The sequence below is a fragment of the Furipterus horrens genome, unplaced genomic scaffold (assembly GCF_987537825.1).
Source record: "Furipterus horrens unplaced genomic scaffold, mFurHor1.1.pri manual_scaffold_12, whole genome shotgun sequence".
In the NCBI taxonomy this organism is placed as follows: Eukaryota; Metazoa; Chordata; class Mammalia; order Chiroptera; family Furipteridae; genus Furipterus; species Furipterus horrens.
This window is the reverse complement of record NW_028327182.1, coordinates 79508520-79527366: the sequence shown is the minus strand read 5'-3', so window position 1 is coordinate 79527366 and position 18847 is coordinate 79508520. Positions and strand designations below refer to the sequence as shown.

General features: G+C 38.6%; 1 protein-coding gene across 1 annotated transcript in view; it reads left to right on the top strand.

Moving 5' to 3' along the window:
- UNC5D (unc-5 netrin receptor D) overlaps positions 1 to 14767 on the top strand; it is a 223474-nt gene extending 208707 nt beyond the window's left edge. The window contains exons 16-18 of the mRNA XM_090258224.1: positions 279 to 457; positions 968 to 1096; positions 14563 to 14767. Of these exons, the coding sequence (XP_090114350.1) occupies positions 279 to 457; positions 968 to 1096; positions 14563 to 14767 (513 nt within the window). The remainder of the gene's footprint in view (positions 1 to 278; positions 458 to 967; positions 1097 to 14562) is intronic.
- The last annotated feature ends 4080 nt before the right edge of the window (positions 14768 to 18847 follow it).

Below are 18847 nucleotides of genomic sequence, written 5' to 3'. Positions count from 1 at the left end.
CACCTGATATATATGTTCAGATGCAGGATGCTGATCATTGTGACTTCCCTGAGTGGAAGATGCTGTTATAAATCTCCAGTACACGATGTACTAGGCTACTGAGAAGTTATTTAGTATTTTAGAAGAGAGAGGAACTTGTCAATATATTTTATAGAGTTTATAACAATAGTCAAGCACATCATACACGTGTGTTAACACAGATATTCTTAAAAAAATAGGAGTGTTGGTCACTAATGCTTCCACTTGGATCTGATCATGCTTTTCTTGTCTCATTTTAGAGTGAAAGGGAAACCATCACGTTCTTTGCACAAGAGGACAGCACTTTCCCTGCACAGACTGGCCCCAGAGCCTTCAAAATCCCCTATTCCATCAGACAGCGGATTTGTGCTACATTTGATACCCCCAATGCCAAAGGCAAGGACTGGCAGATGTTAGCACAGAAAAACAGCATCAACAGGTAATTGGGACAACTTCCGAAAGAGGGTTTTACTCTCAGAACTCTGAAAAATGAAGCGGGTTGGGGGTATCCTTGTGCCTTCCAGGCTCTGCTATCTTTCATTCCTCAGGCCATATTTCCTGAGAGGTCCAACTAAGTAAATAGGAAAAGAACAAGAATATAACACTGTGTGGCATTTCCTGCCTTTGGTACATTACGGTAAAGTCTTACTTTGGTCATGGTCCCGTCCCCAGGTGTGCTAACTGGGTACACAAATGGGAGTGTCAGACTAGGCCACCTTGGTGCTTGTGAGGGATGCCAGCATGATCTCGAGACAGAGCCAGAGAAACAAACCAGCAAGTTTCTCAAACCTCCTCCCTACGAGCAGGTAACCTTAAGTGCTCTCTACACTTAATGGGGACAAGCTCAGCCTGCAGAAGTGGGTACCGCAGTATGAAAAAGGAAGTTGGCAGAGGGCGTTAAACAAGCAAAAGTTTGCTGAGGTGTCATGAGTGCGTCTGCTTCTTACAGGGACACTGCTCACCACTGCGCTAACATTGGAGTTGAGTGGAGAGTAGAATACATAGAGAGACTCATAATGGGCTTTATTACGTCAGATGGGAAGAAGGAGGGCGATGCTATCTGGGGCAGCAGTGACGGGTTGGCAGGTTTTCGCTGCACTCCATGGATAACTAGCAGGGGAAGGCATTGACAAACAGTGCCTCCTCTCTCCCTATCCCACCTCGCATGCCCCAGAGTGGAAAGACAAAAGAACCAGTTTTGCCAGAACCATTTTATTTCCCTTTCCTTTGCCAGTGTTTTTTTTCTTTTTTGTCCTTTTTTTTTTTTTTTTTTTTTTTTTTGAGGCAAGGCCTTACTTCCTTACTCTTTGGCTTGCTCTGTCATTTTCATTTTTTGTTCTTTACCTTCACCTGCCTCTTTGTTCTCTGCAAGGGAGGGTAGATGTCTGCCAAGAAGGAATAGAGTGCTGTTCCCTGTTCCAGAAAGGATCCAGAATCCAAAAAGGAAGGGCCCAACTGGAAAGCAGTCAGGTTCACAGAGGAAAATCAAGAGAGGGGGCATTGTTGCGAGAGAAAATGGAATTTACAGAGCCAGTGGGCCTGAAAAGAATGGATACTTTCTTGAAAGGACATATGTTGAAAATGTAAGAATACAAAAGTAAATGTTTGAGCAGGATTAAATTAATTTGACTATTTCCCAGCAACTTTGAAAAAAAATGAGCTGTCTCATTTATAACATGAGCACCATGGCTATAGCAATGTCACTTTCTGATCAGCATGGGGACAAGAGTAAAAACTAACCCAGAAAACAGAATTTGGTTGAAAAAGATCATTGGGCGGGGACTCAAAAGATCTGCAGACCCTCCTGATTCTACAGCCGGTATCATTTACTCCTGTTTCTTCTCCACAAAAGCAGATCATGGAATTCCGACTACATTAACTTTCTAATCCGTTCTGGCTATAAGAATGTATGATTTTTAATTCACCATTGCTAAGAAAATAATTGCCACAAGCACTCCATGTGCCCATGGCTGAATGAGCGTGTGCATGTGCCTGCCTTGCCTACCTCATTCTCCACTCACAGTGTACATAAGAGAACTGCAGTGAGTGCCTCCAAAGTCCTGGGTTTCCAACCTTGCGCAGGAGGGGAAATGCACCTCAAACTGGGAGACTTAAGGTTCACATCTGTTTGTCTCTGGGCTCTAATGAGCAGTAAATGGCTACACAGGAACAGACTGTCCCTCCAGTGCCCAGGGTCATAAAACACTAGCTCTTGGTGCATCTGTTTGTTTGCTTGCTTTTGTTTTCCCCTAAGATCCTTTCTCCAGGAAAGCCTAAATTTCCTAGACATGAGAAATTCAAACAACCTACTTTTTTTAAGTTTCTAACATGATCCCCAGGGGGGGGAAAAAAAGTCTATTTTCAATGAATGCTAGTTACTTCCTTTGAAATTTTCACAATTAATAACAAATTGGAATGGCATAAATACATGTAATCTACTTCTATTGTTAAATCTCATTTAGTTAACACATTCAACATTAGTAAATGGCATTTCCTACCCTCCTCTTTATTCTCTAACTTAACTCTCCAAACGTAGTCTAATTGAGAATGATGTAAACTAGTGGTCAGCAAACTTTTCCTGTCAAAGAACCACACAGTAAATTATTTAGACAATATAAGATCTGTTGCAAATATGCAGCAACTATTCAGCTCTGCTTTGGTAGTGTGAGTCAGCCACAGCAAAGAGGTATGAATGTGTGTCAATAAACTGTATTAGGAAAACAGCCAAGGGCCCATATATGGTCTATAGGAAGGAAAAGAACCTCATTTAAATGAGTCTGCCCTTACTTAGTAAAACTTCCGGATTGTATTGCTTCATAGTACCTTTAGGAACTATGGCTTCCCCATCCTGTTCTGTATCCAAGCCTTCTTGTCTATGATACATGGGAAGAAACATATGTGACAGAGATGAAGGGGAGTTTCTTATGGATTTGTCCCAAATTTCTTTTTTATTTTTTAAATTATATTTTATTGATTATGCTATTACAGTTGTCCTGATTTTTCTCTCTTTGCCCCCCTCCATCTAGCACCCCCAATTCCCTGAGGCAATCCACACACCTTGTTCATGTCCATGGGCCATGTGTATAAGTTCTTTGGCTACCCCATTTCCTATACTGTATTTTACATCCCCATGGCTATTCTGTAACTACCTATTTGTACTTCTCAATCCCCTCACTTCTTCACCCATTCCCCCACACATCCCTCCCATCTGGCAACCATCAAAATGCTCTCTGTATCCATGTCTCTGTTCTTGTTTTCTTAATTTGTTTTTTAGATTCAACTGTTGATAGATATGTATTTTTGCCATTTTATTGTTCATAGTTTTGATCTTTTTCTTAAATAAGTCCCTTTAACATTCATATAATAATGCTTTGGTGATGATGAACTTTTTTAGCTTTTTCTTGTCTGGGAAGTTCTTTATTTGCCCTTTGATTCTAAATGATAGCATTGCTGGGTAGAGCAATCTTGGCTGTATATCCTTGCTTTTCATGGCTTTGACTGTTTCTTGCCAATTCCTTATAGCCTGCAAAATTTTGTTGGAGAAATCAGCTGTCAGTCTTATGGAAACTCCCATGTAGGTAATGAACTTCTTTTCTCTCACTGCTCTTAAGATTCTCTCTACATCTTTAACTTTTGGCATTTCAATTACGATGTGTGTTGGACTGGTGCTCTTTGCATCCATCTTGTTTGGGACTCTCTTCTTCCCAGACGGGCATGTCTATTTCCTTCACCAAATTAGGGAAGTTTTCTTTCATGTTTTTTTTTTTTTTCCAAATAAATGTTGTTTCTTGCTCTTTCTCTTCCCCTCCTGGCACCCCTATGATGCTAATATTGGAACATTTGAAGTTGTCCCAGAGGCTGCTTATACTATCCTCCTGATTTTGTTTTGTTTTGTTTCCTTATGTTCTAAATCATTGATTTGATTCTTGGCTTCATCCATTCTACTGCTGTTTCCCCATAAATTGTTCTTTATTTCAGTTAATGTATTCTTCATTTCTGACCAGATCCTTTGTTTATGCTGCTGAGGTCCTCATTAAGTTCCTTGAACTTCCTTATAAATAGTGTTTTGAACACTGCATCTGAGAGATTGCTTATCCCCATTTTGTTTAGTTCTTTTTCTGGAGTTTTGATATGTTCTTTCATTTGGACCATGTTTCTTTGTCTCCTCATTTTGGCAGTCTCCCTGTGTTTACTTCTATGTATTAGGTAGCGCTCTCCTGAGTCTGTGTCTTAGTTGTGTGGCCTAATGTAGTCCTTTAGGGTCCAGGGGCACAGCCTCTCCTATCACCCAAGCTAGGTGCTTGAGGTGAGCCCTTTGTGTGGGCTGAGTACATCCTCCTCTTGCAGTTGAGACTTGGTGCAGTTGGCAGGTCAATGGGAGGGATTTACCCAGGCCAGTCAGCTGTAAGGACTGGCTGTGACCACTTACTATCAACCTCTACCTCCATGAAGGATCAGCTGTGCAGGGGCGGGGCAGTGGTGCTACTACATGGTCTCCTTGCTCCCAAGATATTCCCCCATCTGCGTCTCTCCTACCAATATGGATGGATATGGTTTCTTGAATTCTGTAGTTGTCAGATTTCCATTCAACTCAATTTCTGATAGTTCTGAGTTATGGTTGTTCTATATTTTAGTTGTAATTTTGATGTGGTTGTGCAAAGAAGCAAGCCATGTCTGTCTATGCCACCATCTTGACTGGAAGTGTCACAGCTTTCTGTTGTGCAATCCCAAATCACTGGTATTGCTTTATTATGGTTATAAATTACAGAGTATAGAACTGACCATCAATGTGTGTAGAAATACGGAAATCTAACATTGACAATATCCCATATAGGTAAGAAAGCTTTCTGTATCTTGAGATTTCATTAACTGTAGACTCACAAGATGATCCCAAATCAGTCTTTCTCTTCAAAGAATCCACTGACCTTGGTTTTGTAACAACAGATTTACCTACTTCTTCCCTTCCTTTTAATTTCCAAAAGTGTTAAAAAGCTAATAAAGCAACAGCCTTCAAAGAGTTTGCAAAGGAAGTGGATGGAAACATTTGCTTTTATTTTGTTGCCAGTGACAATGGTCTCTTACCCTCCTTTTTGTAAATACATATGTCACTGATGATAATCTGCCTTTTTGCCAAACAAATTGCTACTTAGATCTGAGTAGGAGATTAAAGATATGGAATGCAAAGTTAAAGGGCTTAGCAAGCGATGAGAATATGAGAAATGTCAGTGGCGTGTGCTATACAGAGGCAACACAGGTGGCCTTGCATCTTGCCTGGCATGTGATCATGCTAAATAAGCTCCCCAGCCTAGCAAAGAATGTCATAGAAAACAGCAGCAGTTATAGATTCTTTGAAAAAACTCTGACTATGTCTCAGAGTCCTACTTGCTCCATATCAAAGCTGAGATTGCAAATTTATTCTATAAATTCAGATGCAGTACTATCCATCTCAATGTTCTTAGCCACGGGTGATGGGTAGGGAGATAGGGCTGAGAAATGAAGAACTGATTGCACAGGAGTAGATGCTAGGCAGCATTGCTGAGAACTGAACAAATTAAATAATATTGGACACAAACTGCTTCAGCTGGAAGTAATCTCCCATCTCTAAACTTCCATAGTACTTTGTGTTTTTATGATACTTTATTTTGTAATAACAGTTAAACATATCCTATTAGGGTCAAGTCAATACATTTTTTCTTAAGTGAATGACATAAACTTTTTCATCAGATAGTATACTTGACCTTAAAAGCTTGCCTCCTAATAACAGAATAGATAAAATAAGCATCCAAGAATTTTGAAAGTTGATCTCAAAAGAAAGCAGGTCACATGGCTTACATTGTAGAGAATGCTTGTCTTTCTCGCAGGTCTTAGATAGTACCTGATACTATTAGGTCATTCTTTTTTTAAGGCCTCATGATTTTCATATTCCAGAAACCCTTTTGAAAACATAGCCAGCTTGACCAAGTTGCTATGGGAACAGATGATGGACAAAGTGCATGAGAATGGGAGAATGTCTAGAAGGGAAGCAGCCAAAATGGAAGAAAGAATTCCAAAATGGAAAATAGCAGAAAAACTACCTTATTAATAGTTTTTATCAGTAATAGAACACTTAGTTGAAAATTTATAAGTGCTTCCAAAGAAACATATTTCTCATTGGTCAACTGGTTAAAATAATTCAAAGGTATTTTAGATGATAGTATTCATGGGTGATGGTCAAGAACTTATGAACAAATAAAATCCTTCAAACTTCATGGTTGATAAGCAGTACTACAATAATTTGTTTTTCTGTCAAATCTTTTAACAGGACCTCTAATGAGAAGCAGAAATCTTCTCACCTTAAGGTCATATCTTTTCATTTCCCCTATCCACCTTCTTAATTGGATGTACAGAAACAGTGAAATGACCAGAGGGCAGTGGGAGAGGACAAAAGAAGGTCACAGGGAGCTTATTCATCTATCTCTGAATAATTGTTGAGAACTCATTACAAGTGGAACAGTCCTAGCTCCAGCTTTCTTATGGGCTGCAGGAAGAAGGGAGGAGAAAAATAGAGAGAAGATGATGAGAAAATACATACGGAATACCTGCTTCCCAGGAAGACCACTGTGGATGGTCACTGCAGTGACTACTGAGACAGTATTTTCATTTTTGTGTTTTGGGATTTACTATGATTACACCGAACTAAGCTTTCTCAATTCTGATAGCTAGAGGCTAGAAAATAAACTCTAATGTTTAAATATGAAAATGAATGGGAGGCTGCCATTTCTAAAAAAACAGTCTTCATGACTCGCTTAAGAATTAATAGCTAGGGGGATAGCACTGTATAGATCTTTGCAGGCAAAAGATGATGAGACTCAAACCAGATTTCCAGGTTCTGGCCCAGGGGACTTATGCAGGGTCTGAAATTTAAAGAGGCCTTACAGAGAAGCCAGAGGGACCCAACACAGCAAAGTGGTGAGTGTTTGGGCTTCACTCCACCCAAGTCAATGACTCATGAAACTCCTCATTAATATGAAGCTGAAAACAACCCTGGGACAAGTTTAACTATGAACAAGCTGTATATGGTTTGTAAGAGGCGGGTGTCTGTCCTTAAGCCAATATGGAAGGGTAGTTTTTTACGTTCCTCTAGGAGAACCAAAGTCATCCTCCCACTCTAAACCCCTTGAGGGGGAGGGGGTAACAAGGGACATTGCATACCTTCTAGGCAAGGAGTGAATTTGTCCTGATCTTTGAGGACATAAGCTCTCCTCCTTGAAGCTAATATAGTTTTCAGAAGAGATGGACATGCTAAGTCCCCTTCATAGTCTGACTAATCCCCATTCCCAATGCTGTCTCAAACAGGTCCCAAAAAGCTGACAGTATCAGGGTGTCTGAAGATGGTGTTTTTATAATTTGAGAAAATGAAATTATAAGAAGGATCATACCCAATTTATTAGAGTATCCTTTAAGTGATTATTGCTTTTCAATTATTTGTGAGGTTTTTAGTCAAACATACAGTATTTTGCAAAAGGAAAAGTGTAACTATTTCCCCCTCCCCTTCATTCAGCCTTAGCACAGTGGTCTCTCCTCCTGGAACAAATGGTGGTCATTCTGTATCACTCTCCAGATGCTTGAAAATGTCTAAAGGTTATTGAGGTGGAAAATTAATTGAAATGAGAGCTATTTTTCCATGATACACACAAATTCAAAGAAGAGATTCGATTTGGTAGTTTTCAATGCCCTTCATTTCCAGATATGAGAAATTAACATAGACTGACCCTGTCAGGGGTGAAAACGGAGAACTGAAAACAGGGTCTACAATGGGCTTCATTCTCATCTGGCAATGCACAGGCAGTCCTGAGAGCTCCTGGGGTCTTAACATGTGTTCCAAAGAAGGAAGAATCCTTGCTATTCCCTTTCAAGAACTGGACAGTTGAATAAGTGAAAGGAAAAACTAGAGGGGAATTTTATTGAAAAATGTATTGGAAAAAAAATTAAGGCAGCACTCTCGGGGCCAAACAGGATGGAACTCAGCGTGTTTTCAGCTGCCTGTATCCTTTCCTTCTGGGTCCTCCACATCAGCTCTCTCTCGTTTGGAGGCACAGGCGTGCCATGGACATAGACTCCATCATGGTGCACATTTTGTGCTTATTCTTGAAAAATGGAACACTGACTAGCTTTGTCCTGAAAGCTGCTTTGCTGTTTGGTGAGTGCCTAGTGAGGCTGAAGTTGGCAAATGAAAGCTTGATGGGCCAGATGCTTATGGTGTGTCCAATTACTACTGTATGGAATAATTTTTTTCTCTTCTATTTGCATTTAAAGAACCTCATGGACGATTGGTTTTGGTCACATAAGAGGCTTACATTAAATGAGACAATTAGAATGATGGCAGGGATATTAATATTTTTTCCATTATGACTGTTTCAATTCCCTATTTGGTACTATACAGTAGGGTTATACACTATTCTTATAATGAAGTTTCCCAATTTATTATAGGCAGCTAAACTTAGTTTTCACTTTTTATACTGCCAGCCTACTCAAAAGGAAGGTTTGTTTTTTTGTTTTTTTTTTTTAATATCATTTTTAATGTCAAAAAAGTTGTCTTAAGATACATGGCAACAGTGTGTAGAATATAAACTTGCTGCCCTCCTGTTAGAGGTGCAAGTGCTGCTCCCTTCTACTTGGAAGTGTTGAGTGACATCCTACATTCTGAATGCAATCATGGCATGTACCTGGTATGCAGTACCTTCAGTGTTAAGGGTATGATTCTGCAGCTCAAATGTGGTCCCCTGCTATATTTTAGTAGGAAAATCATTCTCAATCACAAGAAGAGCTCACAGCTTGTGAATGGGTATATTGGCCCCCTGGTAATATGGTTCTGAGTAACTAAAATAAAAGCTTTGTTATCTGGAATTCAGACAAAAATCCAGCTATAAGTGCAATGTGCCCTTGATAGCTGTTCAGAGCATTTCCCCAAGGGCTAGAGCCTCAGAGCTGTGCCTTCCTCCATTACTGTTATCTAATCTCTATTAACTGATTGAGGGTTTAGATGTTACTATTCCCTAAGACACTTGCATTTGAATATACTGATTTCAGGTATAAAGAAAGAATGGTATCTCTGAATTCACACTGAAGGGACTCCTAGCCACTTTTCCTTTTCATAAAATTAGCCCTGTGTTACAACAGTATATAAAGATCTTATATACTATTTATCATGGTTCCTTCAAGCCTCCCCTCCTGTTTGTACCCAAAGAAGAAAAAGAAGGTGCAGTAACCATTTCCAAACATCCTCAAATCTAACCTAATTTTCATTATTAGTTTAACAAGGTTATTATTTTGAAGATGTATTTTGAAACCTGAGATTCTATATAAAAATTCAGTTTGTGACCCACACACACCATTCTAAGTTGACCTGTGTCTAGCTTTTTAGAAGATTTATGTTTCCAATTCTGCCCTGATTTCCACATAAAGCATGGAATTTTAATTGGGGATCAGGGGTGGGGGAATAGGAAAGTCTCAGACAGATGAAATTAATCATGGTAATAAAACAAACCCACAGGAACTCAAGTGAATAAAAAGTATGTAGACTAACAAACAATATTAAACGTAATAAACCATTACTACTCAATGATCTTAGATGGATGACTCTATTAAGCTGTCTTAACATGAGTTTCTTACAGCTTACCTGTACTCTTTCAGTGATAGTTCCAAAGAAAAAGATAAAAGTCACAGAGTCTATTGGTTAGGACAAATGAAATGAACCAAAGACATGGAATGATTCTAAAGTAAATTCCTAAAATTTACAGAGTAGATAATCTTACCTGCATAGCATACAGCATCTTTATCACGTCACAAAAAAAAAAATCTTGTTTTTCAAAATTACCTCAGCCGATCAGAATTTGAAAAGTCTACGACAAAAGACTCCCCAAAGTTCAGTGCAGAAAACAGAACAATTTGAAGCATCTGAGAACATACATGGACATCTTTAAACATGTTTTAAAGAGAAAGAAAAAAATGAGTTGTCTTTAAAGTCAGTCACCTGAATTTCAGGGCTACTGTTTTTGCTAAACGTTATTTCACTTCAAAAAAAGTAAAATAAAATCAAAGATATTCAGGAAATTTCCTGAAATCAAGTATTGCTATGAATAGTCTTTTCTAGTATTAACAACATTCCTGGAATGGTGTGTGCATTTACTTGCAGGTTTCCAAATGCACCAGCATAATTCATGAAGCAACGTAGATCACATAGATTGGGATCAGAATAACTTCAAAGGGGTGGTATGTAATACGGGAAACTAAAGAACAACACAAACAAAGGAACTAAATAGAACAAAGAGCAGAATAGCAGTCAATAGGGGGGAGGGGAGAGGGAGAGAAGGGGGGATAAGTAAGGGAAGGGTTTAGTCAAAGAACCTGCGTGAAGGACTCATGGACATGGACAATGGGGAGGGATATGATTGCGGGAGAGGGGGTGGGTTGGGTGGGGGAGAGAAATTGGGGGAAAAGGGGACAACTGTAATTGAAAAACCAATAATAAAAATAAAAATAAATAAATAAATGTTTTTAAAAAGGGTGGTATGGAGATAACCAAATGAATATATGGTACACCAGTTTTTTTAAAAAATCATTATGCCTTTGCATATATGCAAACAGTAAAATAATCCAGCTGTCTGAGGAATAGCTTATTGCATTAGGGTTTTAGGGTTTTTTTACATATTAAATATTCTGTCATAGAGGGGTAAATATAGTTTAATAGGATGTCTGTTTATCACAAAGCTAGTTGAGTCATTTTTAAGAAGGCTGATATGCGCCTATATGTATCTACTAAGATGAAGTGGAGTTTGAGATTTGTGTGTTGGGCTGAGCAAGTGTCCTTATATAAATTCAGAGAATAAATCTGAAACGTGCTTTGGGGAGCATGTTTCACTTGCTCCAATATGTTCAGAGACTTGTGCCAAATGAGCGCTGTATTTCTGCCACTTCTGATCATTTAGCTTCCTTTCGCCATGGGTGCCTTTTATATCAATCAGGACATTTGCAGGACATTTCAGAACCAAGTGGCTGACAGCAGCCCTTCTCCACTCTGCTAACCTTCCCACCCACCGCCACGGATTTATTGTTTTTCCTAATGTATTTGGGACAAATATTCTTTATAACCTCCGAAACATATTCGTATCCCTCTCCTAAAGTTTTTTTTGTTTTTTTTTTTTGTTTTTTTTTTACTGTGTTTTTATGCCCAGGTCTTCCTCCTCACATGTCTTGAAATGTCAAAGATCTAGAACAGTTACTGAGGACAAAGCTGTCAAGAGTGCTTGAGGCAGAGCTGTAGCTCTGGCATTCAGTCACTTTGACCCTCTAGGTGCTTCTTTTCAAATGCAGCACAAAGCCAAAAGTTTACTCTAATCTTCTCTCAGAAGATTGGGCTTTAGTACAGGGTGGGGACAGGGATCAGCACTATAGCCCGTCAGGCCAAATCTAGCTCACTATCTGCTCTCTACAGCCCAGAAGCTAGACTAGGTTTTACGTTTTTTTTAAATGGTCAGGGAAAAGAAAATCAAAGAAAAGTAATACTGTGTGGCATGTGAAAACTGTATGACATTCAAATCTGAGTGTCTCTAAATAAAGTTTTATTGGAACAGAGACATGCTCCTTCACTTATGTGTTGTCTATGGCTGTTGTCACATGACTGTGCAGAGCTGAGTTGCTGGAGAGACCATATGAGGTCCATAAAATAAAAAATATTTACCTGGCCCTTGGCGGTGTGGCTCAGCGGGTGCCAGCCTGCGAACTAAAGTGTCACCGGTTCGATTCCCAGTCAGGGCATATGCTTGGGTTGTGGGCCAAGTCCCCAGTTGGGGGCATGTGAGAGGCAACCACACATGGATGTTTCTCTCCCTCTCTTTCTCCTCCCTTGCCTTCTCTAAAAACAAATAAATAAATAAATAAATTTTTTTAAAGAAAGAATCACCATCTTTAAAAAAAAAGTATTTATCTGGCCCTTTACAGAAATATTTCTCAATCCTTGCTAGAGAATGAAGTATAACACTTCAGGGTTACTAGGATCACAAGTCACTCCCATAGGACATAGGCCATTGTTGTTAAACAGCAAATATACAAAATATAAACCCTGAATAAAATGATGACAAATTTGTGCTGCTTTTATTGTGCTTGCTGGCATTCTTTTTCTTTTTGAAATGAAAATGGAGAGGATGAAGAATTATTTACCCACGTCAGGAGCTAATGTGTGTCCTAGGGTCATTATTTGCCTAATGTACATGGAAAGAATGTCACGCAGCCCACACAGAGTTCACTCAGACCTACCCTTTCAGTTTGCCTCTTTCTCAGCTACTTCTCTAGTTCATATATTCTGTCTAAATGTTGGTTGGGGTGTGTCAATGTTATTTATAGGCCTGGTGACATAACGACTTTCCTACAAACACATCCACATGACCAGGAAGAAGAGACAATATTCAAAACAAAGTTCTTAAATAAGAGAAAATAAGGATCTCTTCAACTACCCAAGCGAGGTTGCTTTGCCATTTCTATTAGTGTAAAAATAAGTAGCAATACTAGATTCTAGGGCCACTGGGGTGAGGGGTGGAGGTGGAGAAGGAAGGAAGGGAAGAGAAAATTTAAAAAAAGACACTAGAGACATTTTTAAGTTGGTCTTCTCCCTTTCTCAATTAAAGATTCAGATGTAGTGGGAAGTATTTATATTACCCTGATATTTATGCTATTTGGCAACCAACTAGCTTTAAATGGTCCCTTAAGACCTTTGAATAAAACAGTGCGCGATTCACTCAAAAAGTACTGTGTGTTGCTTGTGAATGGTAATGTGCTCATAAAAGCTTGTCTCCTCTTCTGAGCGCTCTTCACTAGATGAGTCTAGTTTGCGATTATACGCTGAGTGTGCCGATGAGAAGTAGTGCCACCCTCAATATAGGCAATTCTTGGTTGACTCTGGAAACTCTTTTCAACTTATCACAATTTTACAGAGGTGACATTTCTATCCCTGCTGTAAAAGGTACCTGTGAAAAACTGTGACCTTTAATATTTTGTATTGCCTTAGTCTTCATCATACCAAAGTTATGATCTGAAAGGTTACCATTTGTTTTCACTGAAGATCCCATATCATCTGAAAACAAAACTCATGCCAATCAATTACTCAGTCGATGGATATTGAATAAATGTCTGTCATAGTATTGTGATAAGTGCTGTTGCAGAACCAGAAAATTATTAGCTGTGATCCTCCCCCTTAAGTTGTCTATAATCATACGGGAAAGGCCAAGCACATACATGTGAAATATATAAGCATTTTACTCACATGAAAATTTAAACAGAAGCATAGAAAGAGTACAGAGAGGAAATAAATCACTTTGAGCAAAGAGGAGATGAGAATTGAACCAAGTTATAGGAGTGTAGGATATTGATGAACAGAGGGTAAAGAGAAAAAGTGAGCATTCCCAGTGAACAAAGTGGATTGAATAAAAGTGAGAAGCCAAGTATTACTTAAGTCAGCACGAATGGCTGAAAGGACCAAAGAATACTGAATAAAAATATATGCATATCGCCTGAGCTGTGTTGAGGGCAGACCAAGGAAGACACTGCAAACACGTAGAATAGATACCTGATAACTGAACAAATAGAATGCAGGGTATATTGGAGTTTGGATGCCTAAAGAGCTATAAAGTTTTTGTCATGATTTAAGCCATAAAATTATAGAGCATATTAAATAGAAGTACTATAAATGGAGAAGAAGTATGAAACTGATGAGTACGTCAAAAAGAAAGAAACAATATAAAGGAAAGACTCAAATATAAATGTCCTAGTGTGAGAGACTTAGATGATAGTTGTAATTACTGAGATATATATTTGTGATAGTCAGAATGAGAACCAATTTCAAGGCATGGAGACTATACACAAACACACACATACACATACATATACATATATATGTATGTATGTGTTAAGTTTGAGGATGAGGAGAGATAGCTAACTGGAGTGATTCCAAGGCCATTTAAACATTTTTCACAGGCTTGCATTATTAGCCTACAAGATCAGAAGTGCAGATCTAGACACTGTCCACTTAGAGTGTTTGTTAACTAATCCACTTAATATGTAAGCCTTCTGGGAAGGGAAAGAAGAAATCAAAGATAAAAACTTGACAGCCCTTATGTTGACCCAGGGAGAGTTAAAGAGAGGTCAACTATTTTGAAAATATGGGAATGAGTTACATAATCACATAAGCTAATGAAGTAGAAATTTTCAAGGGTGTTAAGGAGAAAAAAAAAACAACAACACATACACACACAGAGCTCAAGGAGGATGAGGACCAAGAAAAGAACTGGAGAATAACAAGGTCCTTGGTAACGTTCCAATGTACAATTGCAGTTGGGTGTAGAGTTAACAAACTAGACTTCTCCCAGAACTGCCTCGGGAGCTTTGTACCTCTATTATAATAATATCCATTACAACTCATTTTTAATTTCCTTATAGTGATTTTTATATTTTCCTTTATTTCTATTTTCATTTTTGTTTTGTTATTCTTTTTATTTAACTGTCTCTGTCTAGGAATCTATCTTATTTTGCTACACAAAGTAGCCCATCTGCTGTCATTTTGAACCTGTGGGAAGCTCGTCATCAGCATGATGGTGACCTTGACTCCCTGGCCTGTGCCCTTGAAGAGATTGGGAGGACACACACGAAACTGTCAAACATTGCGGAACCCCAGCTTGATGAAGCCGACTTCAACTACAGCAGGCAAAATGGACTCTAGTCCACCTCCTCTCAAGAGACAGAGTTGACAGCCGGCTGTGGGACATTTGCTTTAAATGGAAGGAAGAGGCAGCTTTCTGGCCTGTGGCATTTGGGAAATTCAGCCTATATTTATAACCAGTGACAATCCCTGGTTGAAGAAACTGAATTTAATGTAGGTAAAATATGTTAATAGGGAAAAGTACAAGCTTTCTTAAATAAAAGAGGGCTCTCCTGTCTCCTTTGAATCCACACTTGGTTTAACACTTGATGAACTTCTCAGATTTGGGGTGGCAAGGATAAAAGTGAGGGTACAACTAGATAGGAGTAATTGTGGGAAAAGATGAGCTACAATAAAGCTGGGGAGGCAGAGAATAAATAAGTGCATGTTTTGAAACAGATTTTTAATGATGTGCCCCGAAGGGCCAGCTAATTCTGGTATCAGATCATCAAGAGATTTCTACCAACTGGCATCTGTGATGTCGGCAAACAGTGTAAAACTGAGTTTTAGAAGTGAAACATGGTTACCAACCCATTTGTATGACTTTAATAACATCAAGGAGGGCATTTAGAATTTAGAATCTGAGTACATCACACCAGCACCAACCAATTCCTTATCTATCCTAGCCACTTAAGCGGAAACAAGATCAAGAGGTAAGACAGACCCAAACTCGTTCTTGCAATATACCCCACCTTCATTTTCTTCCTGGACAAATCTGCACACATTCCCCTTCCTTATACATATAGTAGAGGAGAGAGGTTTCAAGCGGCATAGACTTTCCAATATGGAAATTCATTTCTTCTAACTCAGCAAAGCAGGACTGTCTCTATTCCCAGCTAAGCCATTCAAATTGCAGAGTGCTATTAGCACACAACTTATCACATGGATTTGGAGATGAGAGGTCAAATTAGACCCAAGGAAACGTGAACTGCAGATGCCATAGGCCTCAAAGAAGCTGTAATTCTGAGATGCAGTGTTTACCCACTTCCCCCACATCGTTGTTCTAAGGGGACAAAGGGGTTTTGCCACTGTACTTTCCAATCTGGGTTCTTGACATTTTCTAGCCTTCGGTACTATGTTATCACCAAATTTCTCTACAGGGCTATAGGTCCCCATCTTTTGCCTCTTGGGAAATTAGCAGATAGTCTTTGCTCTAAATGATCTTTGAGGAAAGAGACCTCTACCACAATATCCTAGAAACCATATGCATTGTTTGGGGAAACTTCAAGCTCTGATAACTCAACCTCACCAAGTGTGCTTTCTCTGAAGCACCGTACCTGTACTGCTTTATGTTTTAAATAAGAAGCAATGATATTGTGGAGAATGAAATCCATAGATAATTCACAACCCCCATCTTCACAGCTGACTTCATCTTTTATCCTATTTGATCATTTTTGACAAGATGTCAGGGTAGACTAAAGATGAAAAGATCTGCTCCTGCTCATCTTCTGGTGGATGTTTTCATTAGCTGTCCAGAATCAGGACAACTAAAGTCAAGGGCCTAGATTAACCACAAGGCTGATCAGCTACTTAGCAGTTGGCTACATTAGAATAAAATAAAAATAGGCAGGGAATAGGGGGGTGGGGGACATTGGAGATATCAGTTTTTTTAATAACTTTTTTTGTAGATCCCATGTTTAAAACAAATGTTGTGAATGTCCACCTAAGTGAAAAAGTCCTAAAGATAAGATGAATTTATGACACCATGCATAAGGCATTGAAGAACGCTTGAACCTGTTGGCCATTTTCTCTAACTAATGTGTGATATATATGGGGATGGTCCCCTATATTTGATGGAAGCCACTGCTACATGAAGTATCTTTCTTTTCTCAGGAACTAAAGGCATATTATATAGAACAAACAAGTCCTCTTAGAACTGTCAAACATATTTTCAAAATATCATAACCAGATCATAAAAAAATCCTTTGCTAGTGTGTTCGACTTGTTTATTCATTCCAGGGAACCCTAGAGAGAAAGCATGAAAGTTTAAATCGTTTGACATCCCTGATATAATTTCTGAAAGTGCAAGTAGCTGGTCAATCACCAAAAATAAACTTGACATTAACTGGCGTGGGTGGTATGCAGAAAGAATCTACAGTAACTGTTGAAAAATTAGTAAAAAAACACATTATAAAGATGGTTAGTATTCTTCTTGGAGAATTTTTGTTTTAAACCATCCTATTTTTTTCCCCTCTTCCCTTCTAATTGGACTGATAATTGTTTCATCTACTCTGTGAATCCACACAGATCCTTTTTAGATTTTTGATACACATTTTATATTTTAAAAACATGAAAAAATTTAATGTTTTCCCTAGAATCTATCTAGTTTATTTTAAGATGAAATGTTGTTACCAATTTATGAATGTCTGGAATTTCCTCCATGGATTTTTTTGGGGGGGTAGTTGGGGGAGGTCTGGGTTTTATAAATGCACTTCATCATCATATCATATTGAGTGACAAAGGAAGCAAATTCACAAAATTCACCTGATTTCAGCCCAAAGTTCAAATCCGTATCTCAGCCCATTTTGCTCCCTCGTTACATTTCTTACTGAGCTTTGCCAGGATCCTACATAGGACTTCCACAGAAATGTATGAAATTCTGTGACTATTGCATGTAAGAATTGTGCAGTATGTTACAACAGAATTCCAAAAAGAACCCAGGCTTGTGAGATTACACACCAAAATTTGAGGGGAGGGGTGGCAGGGGAGCATGAGATCACAGATCACATAGACTTCACTGACAATTAGGCTGTGGTTACTCACTGTGACCTAAACCCTATTCGATTTGAATATTTGCCTGTCAACACAAACTCCCTCTCTTGAAAGAGATTACTCATCAGCCCAAGCACTTCCTTTAGAAGTCTTATTGTTCTAATGCAGAATGAACCAAGAACTTAAAAGTGCCCTTTTAATACTTGGTAGATTACTTAAAATTTTTACAAATCATCCTACTTAATGCCAAGTCTTTCAGTCCTCAAAGGCATCTGAGTCTAATAATCATGCTTTAAACTTGACTTAAAATCATACCACTCAAATGGAACACTTCACAGCTGCACCAGACTGCAGCACCATAAAGATAATTTACAATTTTTACAACATTGCAGTCTTTGCAGTTTACACTAAAATCATTTAAACCAAAAGGAGGCTCACTCTATGTATTTAAATGCAAACTTCATTTACTGGTGCAGAAAGTCTCATAAAACTCAGATGTACTCTCACAAAAATTTTATTGGTCTTTTTGTAAGAGATGAATAGAAATTGATACAGTTCTCTTTAAAGAGGGGGACTTCTCTCTCACTCTTTTTAAAATTACTTTTTTCTTCAACTGTGTTATCCTTTGCCATGGCCCGTATATATATTTTTTTTCAGTTGACTTTGAGAGGGAATATCAAGTCAGATGACAAAAACAGGGTTCTTTTTGGATTAAAAGCTCTGGATTTATGGTAACTATTTTCCATAACAGAAATTCTCGACATCAGGATTGATAAGCAAAGGTAGAATAATATAATGGTATAATTCTCCACTTGCCAAAATTCTGGCAAATCAACCTGTGAATTTCAATGTGTCATAAAATCTTTTGATGTGCTTTTGTCTTTCCTTTGTGCCATTTTTCTAATTTCTTAGTCCCTTCGTAAATGTGTTGAATAATATAGCTATCAGATGCGTTGAAGGTGATGTTTTCTCAGAGGTCATTGTTTCAGACCCGTGGAGGTCACAGGAACCATGAAGGAGCTGAGAAATATGCTTCTCTGGCCCATTGTGTGGCCCATTTTCATTCATTTTCCTCATGAAACATTGCCAAGTTCTCTCATTGACTTTCTGAATCCTTAGTAGCTCCCATTGACTGGACCAGAGGTGACATCCATAGCAAATGGGAGAGCAAAATGTTGTCCTACAGACAGGACAAAATTTTATTAGCCTTTGGGTGTTAGTTGCCCTAGCTCTGTATTTGAAATTCGCTGCTTTAGCCAAAAGCTGAATGACCACCATTTTCGCAGTTTCCACCGTTTTGTCTGCATAGAACTTTCCTGAACTACAAGCTAAAATGTATTTTGTCAAATGTCACAAGGTGAAAATGTTACTACTCTTAGACGTGTTGCA